The sequence below is a fragment of the Oncorhynchus kisutch genome, linkage group LG14, assembly GCF_002021735.2.
Source record: "Oncorhynchus kisutch isolate 150728-3 linkage group LG14, Okis_V2, whole genome shotgun sequence".
Lineage (NCBI taxonomy): Eukaryota > Metazoa > Chordata > Actinopteri > Salmoniformes > Salmonidae > Oncorhynchus > Oncorhynchus kisutch.
Window position 1 is genome coordinate 58,363,740 of NC_034187.2, and position 17,398 is coordinate 58,381,137.

At 44.2% G+C, this 17,398-nt stretch overlaps 1 protein-coding gene across 7 annotated transcripts in view; it reads left to right on the plus strand.

Moving 5' to 3' along the window:
* LOC109903575 (semaphorin-4A) overlaps nucleotides 1–14,370 on the plus strand; it is a 58,547-nt gene extending 44,177 nt beyond the window's left edge. For 5 of the 7 annotated variants that reach the window (XM_020500364.2, XM_020500362.2, XM_020500363.2 and 2 more), the window contains 11 exons: nucleotides 3,174–3,272; nucleotides 4,599–4,704; nucleotides 6,279–6,401; nucleotides 6,760–6,887; nucleotides 7,009–7,190; nucleotides 8,410–8,554; nucleotides 9,411–9,600; nucleotides 9,738–9,853; nucleotides 11,250–11,413; nucleotides 12,237–12,319; nucleotides 12,998–14,370. In XM_020500364.2, coding sequence (XP_020355953.1) covers nucleotides 3,174–3,272; nucleotides 4,599–4,704; nucleotides 6,279–6,401; nucleotides 6,760–6,887; nucleotides 7,009–7,190; nucleotides 8,410–8,554; nucleotides 9,411–9,600; nucleotides 9,738–9,853; nucleotides 11,250–11,413; nucleotides 12,237–12,319; nucleotides 12,998–13,827 — 2,166 coding nt within the window. In that variant the 3' untranslated portion in view covers nucleotides 13,828–14,370. The remainder of the gene's footprint in view (nucleotides 1–3,173; nucleotides 3,273–4,598; nucleotides 4,705–6,278; nucleotides 6,402–6,759; nucleotides 6,888–7,008; nucleotides 7,191–8,409; nucleotides 8,555–9,410; nucleotides 9,601–9,737; nucleotides 9,854–11,249; nucleotides 11,414–12,236; nucleotides 12,320–12,997) is intronic. The other 2 variants (XM_020500369.2, XM_031788651.1) reach the window with 1 other exon arrangement.
* The last annotated feature ends 3,028 nt before the right edge of the window (nucleotides 14,371–17,398 follow it).

Consider the following 17,398-nt stretch of genomic DNA (forward strand, 5'->3'; position numbering starts at 1 on the left):
CAATTGATCTAATTCAAGTAAAAAACATGACGTTTCGGTCACCAATGGCCTTCATCAGAATGACCGCTGTTGGGGCAGAAACAAGGAACTGCCATGGCTTATTGTAATGCAGGTCTTCCATGAAGTAAGCCTCCACATGTGGCTCCATTAAACTAAGTAATAGGATCAGGGTTACCAGCGCTCACGGTGCTTCCTCCCCCTTACCTGCTATCTGTAGGCAGACTAATCTAGAGGCGAAAGAAACGCACACCTATTTAGGCGAGGTGCTGGCTGGCGGAGTGGAACACTTAAAAAAATAAAGAAGGGCCTCCCGTATGGCGCAGGGGTCTTGGGCACTGCATCGCAGTGCTAGCTGTGCCACCAGAGACTCAGGGTTCGCGTTCAGGCACTGTCGCAGCCGGCCGCAACAGGGAGGTCCGTGGGGCGACGCACAATTGGCCTAGCGTCCGGGTTAGGGAGGGTTTGGCCGGTAGGGATATCCTTGTCTCATCGCACACTAGTGATTCCTGTGGCGGGCTGGGCGCAGTGCACGCTAACCAGGTCGCCAGGTGCACGGTGTTTCCTCCGACACATTGGTGCGGCTGGCTTCCGGGTTGGATGCGCGCTGTGTTAAGTAGCAGTGCGGCTTGGTTGGGTTGTGTTTCGGAGGACGCATGGCTTTCGACCTTCGTCTCTCCCGAGCCCGTACAGGAGTTGTAGGGACGAGACAAGATAGTAACTACTAACAGTTGGATACCACGAAATTGGGGAGAAAAGTGGGTAAAATTAAAATAAAGGAGAGCCACACTCTAGGAGCTCAGATGCAAAAATATTTTTGTCCAACGTTTCCACAGACAAGCGGTCTTCATCAGGGTTTAACGTCTCTACGTTATATTGGCATCGGACATGTCACCCACCCTAGGAGAGGGGGTGACCTCGACAATTTATTGTTGAAACGAGAGGCTGCTTGGATCTTTAATTTAAAGACCCTTGCTCCCTTCATTCTGAACGTAGACTTTGATCTGAAGCCATTCTTGTGATTATTGTGATTTTGGTATTGTAAATGTTTGTAGGCTTATGTAGCCAAATTGTATCCATGATCGTACGCTATCCATTTATGATTTTGGATGCTATTTTAATATGAGAATTAACCAATGATATCAGGCCACACCCGGCCATGACTGGACACCTGTGTGTCTTTTGACACTATATATAAATGAGTCATCCCGCAGTGTTTGTCACTATACCCTGATGAAGACAGCTTGTCTGTCGAAACGTTGGACATAAATATTTTTGCATCTGAGCTCCTAGAGTGTGGCTCTCCTTTATCTTTAGACAGACTGACATTAGCTTTGTTGCAGGGTCACCCAGTTCTGGTTCTGGATGTTCATTGTGTTTTGGAGGTTTATTTATTTGGCTTGGCTATCACCTACAGTTGAAGTCAGAAGTTTACATACACCATAGTCATACATTAAAACTCCGTTTTTCACAATTCCTGGCATTTAATCCTAGTAAAACATTCATGACATTCCCAGTGGGTCAGAAGTTTACATACACTCAATTAGTATTTGGTAGCATTGCCTTTTAATTGTTTAATAACTTCAAACGTTTTGGGTAGCCTTCCACAAGCTTCCCACAATAAGTTGGGTGAATTTTGACCCATTCCTCCTGACAGAGCTGGTGTACACGCCTTTTCAGATCTGCCCACAAATGTTCTATAGGATTAAGGTCAGGGCTTTGATGGCCACTCCAATAACTTGACTTTGTTTTCCTTAAGCTATTTTGCCACAACTTTGGATGTATGCTTGGGGTCATTGTCCATTTGGATGACCCATTTGCGACCAAGTTTTAACTTGGTGCCTTGAGATGCCTTGAGATGTTGCTTCAATATATCCACATCATTTTCCTACCTTATGATGCCATCTATTTTGTGAAGTGCACCAGTCCCTCCTGCAGCAAAGCACCCCCCCAACATGATACTGCCACCCCTGTGCTTCACAGTTGGGATGGTGTTCTTCAGCTTGCAAGCCTCCCCCTTTTTCCTCCAAACATAACGATGGTCATTATGGCCAAACAGTTCTATTTTTGTTTCATCAGACCAGAGGATATTTCTCCATAAAGTACGATCTTTGTCCCCATGTGTAGTTGCAAACCATAGTCTGGCTTTTTATGGCGGTTTTGGAGCAGTGGTTTCTTCCTTGCTGAGCGGCCTTTCAGGTCATGCTGATATAGGACTCGTTTTACTGTGGATATAGATACTTTTGTACCTATTTTCTCCAGCATCTTCACAAGGTCCTTTGCTGTTGTTCTGGGATTGATTTGCACTTTTCACACCAAAGTACGTTCATCTCTAGGAGACAGAACGCCTCCTTCCTGAGCGGTATGACGGCTGCATGGTCACATGGTGTTTATACTTGCGTACTATTGTTTGTATAGATGAACATGGTACCTTCTGGCATTTGGAAATTGCTCCCAAGGATGAACCAGACTTGTGGAGGTATATGATTTTTTTTCTGAGGTCTTGGCTGATTTCTTTAGATTTTTCTATTATGCCAAGCAAAGAGGCACTGAGTTTGAAGGTAGGCCTTGAAATACATCCGCAGGTACACCTCCAATTGACTCAAATGATGTCAATTAGCCTATCAGAAGCTTCTAAAGCCATGACATAATTTTCTGGAATTTTCCAAACTGTTTAAAGGCACAGTCAACTTAGTATATGTAAACTTCTGACCTACTGGAATTGTGATACAGTGAATTATAAGTGAAATAATCTGCCTGTAAACAATTGTTGGAAAAACGACTTGTGTCATTCACAAAGTAGATGTCCTAACTGACTTGCCAAAACTATAGTTTGTTAACAAGAAATTTGTGTGAGTGGTTGAAAAACTAGTTTTAATGACCCCAACCTAACTGTATGTAAACTTCCGGCTTCAACTGTATCAAACTTGGCCAAAGTTTTTTAATTCTACAATTCCTAGAACAAGAGTATTGTGTAGACTGGAGTGACAGACAGTAGCACACAGTGTACCTCAAGGACCAGGATTAGGAAACCGTTTTCCAACATTAACCTGCCTTTGTTTTCTCCATCTCTTCCCGCACTCTCGTTTCTAGGAGCTGTACCTAGTTATTGGCACTGTTTAATTTATTATTATTATTTCTTAAAGTTATCAGTCTCCATCTTGTCCCCCCTTCAGATGGACTGTCCCAACTTCATCCGGGTGCTGCAGTTCCTCAACTCCACGCACATGTACGCCTGTGGAACCTTCGCCTTTAGCCCACGCTGCGCTTACGTCGTAAGATTCTCTTTTCTCCATCTTTCTTTGACTCCAATCTTTTACTGGAGTGACATACATTTGTACAGTATATTGTAACCCACACCTACATAGATTATTTTCTTTAAATAATTTTCTCATACTCCATACTCAAATGAGAACAAGCTTTATCGTCACCAAATGTATGATGCAGTGTACTCAAGGGCAAATAGTGAGGAGGCCAAGAACTTAACAGGTTTTAGTATTCATCCCACACAGTCTTGCATTTATCACTGTCTCAAGCTTATTTTATTGGTTGTTTATCCTTATTTGTTCTCTCCTTCCGTCACTGCCTCCCTCACCATTTCTCTTAGTTTTTTTTGGTCCGTCTATCACTTCCTCTCTCTCACCCACTGAGTATCTTCTCCAACTCTCTTAAGAGGGTAATGGTGCTTGGTCATGGGCTGTACAGTAAACCCATATTAGATATTCAATGGCAACGACATTAGTGCCAAGCACATCACGGCTGTAGGTCATTTTTTGCTCAGAAACGTGCGTGCCGGTGTTTCACATGAAGTTGATAATTTCTTAATCCGGTTATGTGTGTGTGGTACTGAGCTCAACAACCAGCCCCAGCAAACTTTTCATTCTCTGCTGGCTCGCCCCCCCTGAGAGTGATGCTCAGGGGCTGAGAGTGTGTGTGTGCATTTCTGTGTGATAATGTTTAAGAGGCTGGATCCTCGCATGACCACCAGTCCAGCCTGTTAACTCGGGTCATGTTGATGCTGGCAGATTTGAACGACTACACTCGCATAGCCAATGCTATCCAGGTCAAGACAGCCCTCATATAATGATTCCAAAGACTGGGCTACACTTGTCTCTATCTAGATAAAGACAATTTGGTTGCTCCTTCATATACTTAGCTAGAATTAAGCATCCTTTAGCGTCAAAGAAGCACGTGTTTCTTTAGTAGTCATTTTTACATTTTAGCCAGGTTTTACATAAGAGGTTACGGTCTCTAGTACCCTAACACTTGTAGGTTTTTAGCAGCTACACTGGCAGCTCAAGCCACTTGATCAAGTATTTACCCTCATGAGCCGATGTTCAATTGGCAGAAAATAGGCTCCAAGCCTAATGTCACGCTTCAAAAGGACGCTTCGCTCATACGGCCATTGTAGCAGGATTAATTAACTGCGGGGGGGGGGGGGTGTTACTCATGGCATATGCTCAGCAGAAAATGAAGTGTCCAGTGTAGCAGGTCTGTAACTATTATGGTCTTAGATAAAACTGCGCTAAACACGGATTAGCGTAGGCTTCCTCATGAGTCATGACCTTTGGTGTGACCCTGCTCTGCTCTTTTCCTAACAGAACTCCGAGACGTTCTCCCTGGTGACGAGCCCCAGCGGAAAGCCAGAGGAGGGCAGAGGTCGCTGCCCCTACGACCCCTACCAACGTAACTCGGCCATCACCGTCGGTAAGAGATGACTCACAGGAAGTGGAGGGGGTAGCCAAACGAACAAGGAAATGTAATTTGACAAAGGGCGATGATGACGACATACACATTCTCCAGGAGGTGTTCCGTTGCGGTCGGAGCTCCAGTCAATGTAATCACTCAACCCAATGGCTTTCAATGCACTGAACGGAACCAACGATATCATGTACGCCATGGTATACTGGTGTCTACTCCTGAGATCTGAAAGGATTTGACAGGTCTGAGTTATATTGCAAAAACAAAATACCCGACCAATGAGAAGGCAACATGAAGCAATTAACATATTGCTTGAACCAATCCAATCCTTTCAGATCTACAGGAGTGCCTAGGGGGATATGGATCCATGTGAACTTCGTCTCTTCGATGTCATCATATTTGTCCCGTCTCATTGTAGGGTTAAGAATATATATATATGAAGGTGAAGGTGGTGGAGATTGCCATGATTACGTGGTGCTGTTTTAATCTGTGATTGTGTGAGCGAGAGGAAGAGCAGATGCTGATAATCCTCTTGTCAATACATCCTTGGCCTGATGTCTTTATCATTATGTGGGCAACATGTGACTGCTAGCAAGCGTTTACAGGAGGGTGGGCAGCAGTTTTGAATATGTATCCTGATCAGGCCTATAAATCTGCAAATGGCCATAATTAACATTTTATGTTTTCAAGATTGTGATTTCACTTGCCGTTTTTAATTTTGACTGATTTGAGAATCTGTCTCCAACATTGCAACATCTGGGCCTCCCGGGTGGCGCAGTGGTTAAGGGCGCTGTACTGCAGCGCCAGCTGTGCCACCAGAGACTCTGGGTTTGCGCCCAGGCTCTGTCGCAGCCGGCTGTGACTCCGCGGGGCGACTCACAATTGGCCTAGCGTGGTCCGGGTTAGGGAGGTTTTGGCTGGTAGGGAAATCCTTGTCTCATCGCACACCAGCGACTCCTGTGGCGGGCCGGACGCGGTGCGCGCTAACCAAGGTTGCCAGGTGCACGGTGTTTCCTCCGACACATTGGTGCGTCTGGCTTCCGGGCTGGATGCGCGCTGTGTTAAGAAGCAGTGCGGCTTGGTTGGGTTGTGTATCGGAGGACGCATGACTTTCAACCTACGTCTCTCCCGAGCCCGCACGGGAGTTGTAGCTTGTTGTAGATCCGGTTATGTGTGCGATGAGACAAGATAGTAGCTACTAAAACAATCGGATCCCACGAATTTGGGGACGAAAAAGGGGTAACATTTAAAAAAGGGGTAAAAAAAAAACTTGTATTCCTCGCAATAAATATCAAGTCTTGACAGAATCTGTCGTCACCTGTTAAGGCATTGTCTTGATGTGGAAGGCAGTACATGTGTACAGTCAGTACATGCACTGACTGTACAACAATAATTTTTCTTTCCTTCTTACCTTGTTGTCATCCAAAGCCAGTACAACTATCATTAATATAGGCATTGCACTCTGTAATTTGTCAGCGTTGGCTGTTATGTCATTCTCCTGTATGTTTACTCAGATTAACATGTGTGAGGCACACTGAGGCTCGTACTGGATGACGCTCACTGTGTGTGTGTGTGTTTAGATGGAGAGCTGTACACTGGAACGGTAGCGGACTACATGGGAAACCGTCCGGTCATCTCCCGCCACCTCAGCGAGGGCGGCCATGTTGATCTGAAGCTGGACGACACTTTGGGCTGGCTGGAGGGTACGTGTCTACAACAATCTACTCATGATGTATTACACACACCCCCAAGACTCTTACATATATAGGATATTTAGCAATACGTGACAGAGGGAGAAATACCTACAAGTAACTTTTTCCACATAAATCACAACTAAAAGGAAATGTACATTTTGACTTCTGTATTTAAACTGGTATTTTAAAGCACTACATTTTTTTAGGCAAGCGTTGAATGATAAGTCATTTGGTGTTGGTTAAGCCTCCTAAACAATACGTCTGGAATATTTTCCAATGATTCCTTCGTTAATACATTTTCCTCACCTGCTTTCAATAACGCACTCATCTCAATTAGTCTAGCCAATTGTTCAATCTTTTTCTCCAGATCCCACTTTCATCAGCTCCAACTTCGTCCCCAGCGAAGAGAAGATCTATTTCTTCTTCAGCGAGGTGGGCCGGGAGTACGACTTCATTGACAAGTTCACTGTATCTCGCATCGCCCAAGTCTGCACGGTAAGACCCTAAGAGATGCATTATTGTGTGTTTGCAAATCATTGATTGTGTGGTTGTACGCCTGCGTGTGTGCGGATGCGTGTTAATGGTAATCCTCTCAACCTTTTCCTGTCTGTCCCAGAGTGACGTCGGGGGTCAGCGTACCCTGCAACGACGCTGGACCACCTTCGCCAAAGCCCAGCTCCTGTGTCAGTCTGACAACGAGCTGCCCTACAACGTCATCCAGGACATCGTCACCCTCCCGCCACCTGAGGGCGCCCCAGTGGACGACACCCTCTTCTTCGGCATCTTCAGCTCTCAGTGGTCAGTAGTTTACACATTCTATACTCTATGAATGGGATGAAGTCATCTGTTGACAGTCTCCCGTAGGAGTGGCAACTGTTTCTTGTTAGCAGGTCTTAATGATATGTACAGGTCTGTCACCAGCTCTCAACCCAATTGAACACTTATGGGAACCAGTAGTGGTGTGTAGGTAAAATCACTGGTGAAGCCCCAAAAAAGACTACAACCTATGTATTAGATTACAACCTATGTATTGTGATAATTGCGTTGTTTGCTCTATAACCTGATAGTTCATATACCTTAAGTAAATTCAACCACGTTTCATCACAAAACCGGAGAGCAACATCTGTCTGGTGGAGTCCACATAGCATATTATATGTAACAAACAGTTACATGACCTACAGTATGGTCAAGCAAGTTAATGTTTCTGACATTTTCAGACAGTACGGAGAGAATTAAATTAAACCACAAGGCCACATCCATGGCGATTTAGGTTAGGGACAATTTTCGCTAGCTAGATAACCACTGGAGAACAACACAATGAGATGCAACAAATCAAGTTGTTTTTGTAAATGAGGTATGCTCTCATTGCGATTTGATAGGAGTGACGCCATATCCAAACTGGACCCCCCCCCCCCCCCCCCCCTTTAAAAAAAATATATGTATTCAGCCTCTTGCAAATTGAAGGAAATTATGAAACGTAGAGAGACGAAATACATTATTTTATGTATTTTTTTTTTCTTAATACTTTGTTTGGGGAAGCGTGGCTACACTTGGCATTCATGAATGCACGCCACTGATGGGAACACTTTCTGGAGTGGCACCTGATTAGCGTTTTCCTCCACTGTTAAAAACACCCACCAAATGATGGAATTTCTTGTGGAAGAATGGTGTCGCATCCCACCAATAGAGTTCCAGAAACTTGCCAAGGTGCGTTGAAGATGTTCTGCCTCGTGGTGGCCCAACACCCTATTAAGACACTTATGTTGGTGTTTCCTTTATTTTGGCAGTTACCTGTACCTGGCTAGTTCAGTATTGAACTCCACATTTTTTTTTAATCCCTCCCTGAAAAACATTTGTCAAATAAGACCGCTTTTAAAAAAAAAAGACTGGTTGGTATGTTGAGGGTTTTTGAAACGTGTGCATTTCAGAAGGGTGTTCAAGTTTTTACAAATTTAGCTGCTACCAGATTGTAGCATGGTTGTGACCGCAAGTGTCTTTGATGTTTGTGCACTACTAGGTCGGTGAACTCAGGGCAGTCGGCAGTGTGTGCGTTCCGCCTTGGCGATATCAAAGCGGTTTTCGCAGGCAACTACAAGGTCCTGAATCGGGACACGCTTCGGTGGAGCATGCGGGTTCAGGAGAAGGTCGCCAACCCGGGAGAGGTAAACTGTGTCCCGTCTCGAATGACAGAGATCCCCAGAGGGTTAGCAGAAATAAATTGGCTTGTTAGCTAATTTGACCTTCTAAGAAGTTGGATGAAAGGAAAATATACATAAGAAGTTAAAACAACTTCTCTAGACAAAACAATGCTGGGAGAATGCCTTGTTTATCCTTGCCTAGGTACATTTTAGTTAAGTTTCTGTTTTGTCTTGAAGGTCTTGACATATTGTGTTGTCTCACTGTTGTATTGAGGATTAAATCAGCCATGCCTTACATCAGTGGTATTTAAATGTAAAACATTTATCAGAGTACAGATTATTGTATGGGAGTGCATTTCAGAAAGGTGTTCAAGTTTTTACAAAATTAGCTGCTACCAGATTGTAGTTATCTTAACCTTTTTGAGATAGAGAATTTGAAAGATAGAATTTGACTGAGTAAATGTATTTATTGGTTTCTTTTCATTTTGTTGAAGAGATGAAGATGCAATTAATTGAAGGTTATTTGTTGTTGTAAAAATCTAAATTGACATTGTCATTCGATTGGGATGGGGGGAAATTGAGTCTCCAGAAATCCTGGTGTAAAAAATGGGGTCCCTGTTGAAAAAGTTTGAATACCACTGCCTTATCATAAGCATGGCCTGGTTTGATGTTCAGTAAGAATAAGACTTCCACACATTGGAATAATAAATGTGATATTGGAGTTAAGACTTTGGAGTCTTCTTTATGCAAATGTTTTCCTTTTCTTCAAACTCCTTAACATAATTGTTGTGGATGACTCCCATACCAGCCAATTGGCACACAGCTGGATGTATCTCAATAGCTGTGCCTCGCTCAATCCCATTTCTCTTCCTCGTCTCAGTGTGGCCTGCACAATGCCTCAGACAACACCCTTCGCTTTGTCAAAGAAAACTTCCTCGCAGACGACAGCGTACACCCTGTGGGGCAGAGCCTGACCATGGTGTCACCTGACCAGCGCTACAGCCATGTGGTCTCCCAGAGAGTACAGGCCGCCAACGGCAAGGACTTCACCGTTCTCTTCCTGCTCACAGGTACTGGACATGTATTTAACTCTGTGTGGCAGGAAATCGAACTGGAATTGGCCTAAATATGAATGTATTACCCAGTACATGTATGCATGTGCAGACCATTACTGTGTTAGTCATTTCTTTCAAACGCTTGCTTTCAGAATCGGGCTACCTCCACAAAGCAGTGTTGATGGAGAAGGGTGCCCACATCATTGAGGAGATCCAGGTCTTCGAGCAGCCTCAGGCCGTGAAGAACCTCGTGCTTTCCAAATCAAAGGTACCGTTCTAGTCATTAGGTATTCTCCATCTCAAGTTGAGTACTCATTCCACTTTACCCTTGCCTCGCTGTCACATACATTTTTTATTCAAAACCGGCTGGCACTTAACTTTAGTGCTTCATCCGTGCATGATGCAAACTGTGAATCCCCCTGTCGCCAAAGCTCTCAGGAGGTTGTTTAGATGAACTGCCCCTGTCATCTCTTCCCTCAACCTTCCCCACAACCAAACATCTGGTCACCTCATGCGTGACGGCCTTGTCAGTTCCTTTTACAGCGAGGCAAGCAATTGCTCGCCCCTGAGGAACAGATCACATTAAAGTATAACACAGTGAACCACGCGACAGTGGAGCGAGTTTCACGCTAGTTCTTCGCGTGATGCATATGGTGGGGCAGGCAGTCCCTGGTGAGGGGTCAGTGTATGTGTGTGTATGCATGCGTGCGCTGGGTTCATCTGCTCTCTAACCTCACCAGCATGCCCAGAGGTCTCAACCAATCACGTCACATCTGCTGGTGACTGACAGATGGACATGGCCTGTGGAGTCCGTGTCACTTGCTAGCTTCATACCGTCTGTTAAGTGCGAGGTGGTTGGTTAGCATGGAATAGACACACAGTCAATTGCACATGCAGAAACTCTGTGAAACGTTTGTATTACCACTGCATATAACATTTCAAACTTTATCTAACAGCCTTCACACATAATGAAATACTGATGACGAATACAAATTGTTGAATTTTTGGGACCGTTGAACTATTAAGTGTACAGTGAACACCACAGTGTAGGCTAAAGTAACAGAAGCTGGTAAGGTTTTGCAGGACTGTGTCCGAGGCAGCATGACAGTTGAGAAGGCCATGGTTTTAACCCCGATAAGCCCCCTCTCTCGGACGTACTGCACGAGAGCGAGCAAGAGAAATAAGCTGGCAAGCTGTCTGTATGGGAGTGTGTATTTCACAACGCAGCTTTCCAGTGTGACAAATGTATTCAAGGTGTGCACAGTTTAGTTCCGGTTCAGTATGGCTGGCTGTAGAACTCAAGTTATTTCGGACACCATGTCAAGTAAGGGTCCACACCATGTCGCAGAGAATCTTTGTTCTCTGACTGAAGTAAAATATGGTCATTTAGCGTACACTTTTATCCAAAGCAACTATCAGTTGAAGGGGTTACATTCAGTACGTGACCCCTAACCCCATACCCACAACCCCAGTGTTGAGAGCGCCTTGGTTTAACCAAGATGGTCAAGATTAGTTTCAATTAATTATTCTTGTAATTACTACCTAATCAACAGTTTGTGCCATTGGTCATTAAGTTTATACTAATGCTAACATGGTTCTCGCCTTATCTCCCATGTACACTAATATTAGCGAATTAGCACTAATGCTATCCTTCACCCCCACAGGGTGTGTTGTTTGTGGGTTCATCAGAAGGCGTGGTGAGGGTCCCGTCCTCCAACTGCTCCTACTACTGGAGCTGTGCCGAGTGTGTGCTGTCCCGGGATCCCTTCTGTGGCTGGGACCCCTCCGTCAAAGTCTGCACCCACGCCACCAGCATTCAGGACAACGCGTGAGTGTCACACCCCATCATGTTACATTACAACCACTCTACCCAGCAGGCACAAAACCCAATAAAATGGATGTATAGAATGTACCATGGCAAGTAGAATATGATACTTAAAGCTGGGTGTTTAAAAATGACATTTGGATAAAGGCTGTTGCATTTGATTTTGTGGAATTCATTTATTTCCTTCAGGGCAGTATTCCCTGTACAGATGAGACTATTCCTCAACTAAAAATCACTTTTAAATTGATAATCTACATTGAACATGCTTCTTAGTGCAGGAGAAGGCTTAATGTGGACTTTAAACTGGCCCATAATAGAGAGTAGATACATTTATTGGATCATTTAAATAAATATATATATATATGTTATAGAGCCCATTGCACTCTCCCAGAAGTGTAGTTGGTGCTTAAAACCTGTGAATTCAAAAAAGCAAAAAAGTGATGTGTCCAAGATGATGCATAAAGCTTACTTCATTTAAAAATATATATATAAAACAGAATAATATTCACTGCATCAGGGATGGTCTACACAGAAGTTTCGGCTTTGCAGCCTTCAGTGTGTAGTTACAAATCTTTAATACAATAATTAGTACCTACACAGTGAAGAAGGCTGCAATGCCAAAACGTCTGTGTACGCTACGCTATCCCTGATACAGTGAATTTTATATATTTCTTTTTTTTAAGTACATTTTATGCATCATTATAGAGTTAACCAGAATGTAAACAGGAACTTTGCATGGACCGACGCACAGAATAAATCACACAAACTCACACGTAAACAAATACACCCACACACAAACTGACAGTGTTTATCTCGTCTTCTACAGAGGCCAGGATGTGGAAGGAGGGAATGTGCAGGAGGCGTGTGTTTCGCCCAGATTCAGATTTGGACTGCACAAAGGAAAAGCAGGTGAGAATCACACATCTTCATACTTTATCCTGTCAGACTAGTATAGCTAGATAGTATTCATAGGTTGCACCAACATAGTGGTGCCCTAAAGTGGTGCTAAGCCCAGCCATTCTGGATGGAGGCTAACTACTATTTTGTCTAAATTACCCTGTAGTGCCTGAAAATATGTTGACATTTGCCAGCGTTATGTCGTCAAATGTACTTTAGTCAGATGGCAATGTTGTCATTGGCTAGCAAAAATAGTTAGCAATGCTAACATTAGCTAGGTAAAATCCGGTGGCCTCGATCCCCTCGATCTTAGCTAGCTAACTAGTGTTATACTGCATCTAAAGTCAATCTGGTGACGACAAAATGTTTTCCTACTAATTATTTGCCTCCTTTTGAATGTCATAAGTATTTCCAAGCCACCGTAATGCTCTTTTGATGAAATCTTAATCAGCGCTCATTGATGATGCATTGAGTAGAATGCTCAGTCGGGCATCAATCCAGAACGAAGGTTCAGAACAATATTGTGACCAAACATGCAACCTATGAAACATAGATACACACTGCAGTGTGTGTGTGTGTGCTCAAGCCTTTGTTTGTGGGCTAGCCGCTAGCTTAGCCGCCAACTGCCATAACTAGCATCTGGCTCAGTCTAAGCTTGGGCCTCAGTCAGTGACTCCTGATTTCTGTTAGACTCCTTTCCCCTAGGCGAGCTGGTGTCTGTGTCCCTGAATGAGGTGGTGCGACTGCAGTGCCCAGAGGCCTCGAGCCTGGCCCACCGCCACTGGGAGCGACCCAACAGCCGCCTCTCCCCAGACCTCTACCTGCAGCTGGAGGATGGAAGCCTGCACTTCCTGGCCACGCCCGCCACCCTGGGCCACTACCTGTGTCTCTCCACAGAGAACGGCTTCCAGCAGAACCTGGCCATCTACCAGGTAAAGCAGAAGAGCAGCCCTACCCCTCAGGCCACTGCCATGACGACCACACGCCCCCAGAGCCCAGCGCTCCCCCCAACCACCCAGGCTGGTTCAGGAGGATGGCTCACTCCGCACTTGACTGGGCCCAAGCAGACCAAGCCGGAGCCCACCGCGCCAGCAAGGGAGACTCCAGTCACCACGAGGCGAACCAGCAGGAACTTTACTTTCTGGGTGGAGCAGTCGGGGGAGACTGAGACTGAGGCGGAGTGGTGGGGAGGGGAGAAGCTGCTCCTGGGGCAAACCTACCTGAAGGAGTTGGTGGTGGTGTCTGTACTGCTAGTGTGCTGCTTTAGTATTCTGCTAACTATGACGCTGTATAGTGTGAGGCAGCGCTGCCGCAGCAGGACGGCGCCCCAGGCCAACTCTCCAGGGAGGGACTCGGAGAGGGGTGGCCCTCCGGAGCGGGAGGCCCTTCGGGGGGGTCAGTCGCCATGCAGCAATGGCATGCGGAATGGGCAGATGGCACACAACGGCCAAGCCAACGGGGTCGTGTGCAACGTCACGCCGAGGGGCTCCAATGGGCATCTTCCCAACACCCCTATCTGAGCACAGTCAACCACATCTCACCCTAACTATTGACATACCATATCCACTCTACCTAAGAACAATGTAGCCTTTACATGGTCACTCTTGAGCCATGGAGTTTTACATGAACACGGCTAACTGCAGCACTGTGTGGACTGTCATGACAGCGAGTTAGACTGTATGTATGGCCTGATGTGGTAACTCAACTAAAAGGACACTGTTTTCTTCTGGTACGATACCAGCCTGTGTGAATCAAAGTGCAGACTGATTAACATGACTGACTGCTCTTATATAATAATCTGTATTATACTGTGCTGTATGTACTTTGGAGACGAGGTTCCATTGACTAGGCTGTTATGTGTATTTAATGAAATAGCCAAGAAACACAACCACTGTCGCCACACTGCCACAAAAAAAAATAAAAATGGCTCCTGACTAACTAAGGAACATGTCCACTCAAATCACAGGCAGGATCACAAACAACAGCCTTTTTTGTTCTAACAGTATTTTTGTAGCATCAGGTCTACATTGCTAAACCACTGTCTTTGTATGCAACGCCATTGTGAAAGTTAGCGGAGCACGTTGTATGGTACAATGTTCTATTGTTATTTATTTTGCTGTTTTTGTTTGTCGTTCTGTTGAATGTGCTGCCAATTTACTCTTCTCTTTCACCCAAAACGCACATTTTTTTTGAAATCCTGAGTCTGTGAAGCCATGAGAACATGATGTTGATTTGACACTGTAGGGCTTAACTCTTCCAGAACAAGATTATGCTGGTGTTTAGAGACCTTTTTTAGGTTTTATAATTTATGTCTTATCAGCATATTAACTGGACAGAAATCCTCAAATCACTTAGAAAACTGTGATATTGCCAAAATTGCATTTTGAATGAAAACATGTTTTTTTTTGTTAGACAGCTTTTCAGAAACTGAAAGCAGATTGAGAAAATTGGTTCATTTTAAAGCTGCTTTAGATGACGATGAGAGAAACTAATAGTTATTAAACAAATATATGGTACTCCTCGTCTTCGGTACAGATCACAAACCACTTTTTTTTGTTAAATAAGTTGTCTTTATTTTTATACAATCGTATCTTACTGTTTCAATGTTGCAAATAAACTGTTCAATTTGTGCAAAAATAATATCTGTAATTTGTGTTGAATTAAGGCCTACTGTAGAAAATCAGTTTACAGCATTTTAAAGCTTCACAGTAATATGTTATTAATGTAAGCTTAGTTGAGTAGGATTTAACAGAGAAAATGACCCCAGGCTAATCTCCAATATAATTTGGCCATTGTGCTGTGTTGTGAAACTGTTTTTCACAAAGATGTGATTCTCTGTCCCATAAATGTTCAGTCAAAAGACCAACAATTGGGCAAAAGATCAGAATCTGGCTTTCTGTGTAAACGCAGCCATAGTACCATATGCCACACAGAAGGGCTTGTTTGAGAAATACATTTTAATGACTTGCTACAATGAACTGATAAAATGAATGGACTCAACATGATCAGATTGATTTTCATCAGTGTCTTGATGTAATATACTGAACTTCAAATCAAATTATTATTAGTCACATGCGCCGGTTACAACAAGTGTAGAACTTCCAGTGAAATGCTTACTTACGAGCCCCTAAACAACAATGCAGTTAAAAAATATATATATATATTGATTAGAGATAAAAGTAACAAGTTATTAAAGAGTGGCAATGAAATAACAATAGCGAGACTATATATGGGGGGTACCGATACAGAGTCTATGTGTGGGGCCACCGGTTATTTGAGGTAGTATGTACATGTAGGTAGAGTTATTAAAGAGGGGGGTCACTGCAAATATTCTGGGTAGTCATTTGACTAGATGTTCAGGAGTCTTATGGCTTGGGGGTAGAAGCTATTTAGAAGCCTCTTGGACCTAGACTTGACGCTCCGGTACTGCTTGCCAGTCTGAGACGGGTGGCTGGAGTCTTTGACAATTTTTAGGGCCTTCCTCTGACATTGCCTGGTATAGAGGTCCTGGATGGTAGGAAGCTTGCCCCAGTGATTTACTGGGCCGTACACACTACCCTCCACAGTGCCATGTGGTCGGAGGCCGAACATTTGCCATACCAGGTAGTGATGCAACCAGGATGCTCTCTGGTGTAGCTGTAGAACCTTTTGAGGATCTGAGGACCCATGCCAAATATTTTCAGTCTCCTGAGGGGGAATAGGTTTTGTCGTGCCCTCTTGATGACTGTCTTGGTGTGCTTGGACCATGTTAGTTTGTTGGTGATGTGGACACCAAGGAACTTGACGCTCTCAACCTGCTTCACTACAGCCCTGTTGACGAGAATGGGGGCGTGCTCGGTCCTCCTTTTCCTGTAGTCCACAATAATCTTCTTTTGTCTTGGATCACGTTGCGGGAGAGGTTGTTGTCCAGGCTCCACACGGCCAGATCTCTGACCTCCCTATAGGCTGTCTTTTCGGTGATCAGGCCTACCACTGTTGTCATCGGCAAATGTAATTACTGTGTTGGAGTCGTGCCTGGTCATGCAGTCACGAGTGAGCAGGGAGTACAGGAACCTGCTCCATATCCTGTAGATAGGTAATTTATGAAATTTTTGAATATCACTTTAAAAGGTCTCCCATTTATCCGCTGGGTGACACCCACTACACAGAAACAGCCACACAACTGATACAAGGTTAGCCAAATATTTTTTGTAACTAACCCAAGATAGACCCGAGCATGTCGTGTCCAATGGGAGTAAATTAATCATAGTGGGCAGAAGAAGTGAGGAGGTGGGCGGGGCCAAGCACAGGCTAATGAGATCCTATTGGTGCATTCTAGCATTTATTTGCATATTTCCGTTAGGGAACTCCTACTCTGTGAAGTGCGAATGTGCAATAACTCAATACGCCCTTGCACTCCTAAACAATGCAATTTATTTTAAACTTTGGCAAAGGGTAAAGTCTACAAAACGCAGTCCACTCTGTTACAGATTCTAGTTTTGCAAACAGGAAACTATGGCGATCAAATGTTTCATTGATGAGAAAATTAATAAATGTCGGCCAAAGTCCATCTCGCTCCATCTTCTCCCACTGCTGGCCGGTGGACTTCCTCTCATCACCATATTTGGTAGTGAGTAGAAACGCCAACCGGATGCTCTGGCAATGATTTTGCCCAATTTGTCACAAATGCGCTGACGAGGGAAAAAGTTTTTTGATGTCAGGCTTGATTTGAACGATATGCAGTAAATATGCGAGATTGGTTGCAGTTGCGAGCCCTATTTTTGTAGCTCGCGTTTGGTCAGTTTTATGCGACATTACCATATTTGGTAGTGAGTTGAAACGCAAACCGGATGCTTCACATTTGTACATCCTGTGGAATATCTGTCTCATTGTTCTTTCTGTGGTTTAGCATTAGTCTTGGAATCTTGCCATTTATCACCAAGCTATTCAAACTAGATTTATAGTAGTAGGTAATATACGCTAATCTGCAGCACTGACGTGATGCTTAAAACGTTGTTATAATGATACTTAAAAGAAGAGTACAAACACCAACAATAGATCGACTAAGGATGCCAGGTAATAAACTCAGTCACTCTCACTAACAGACACACG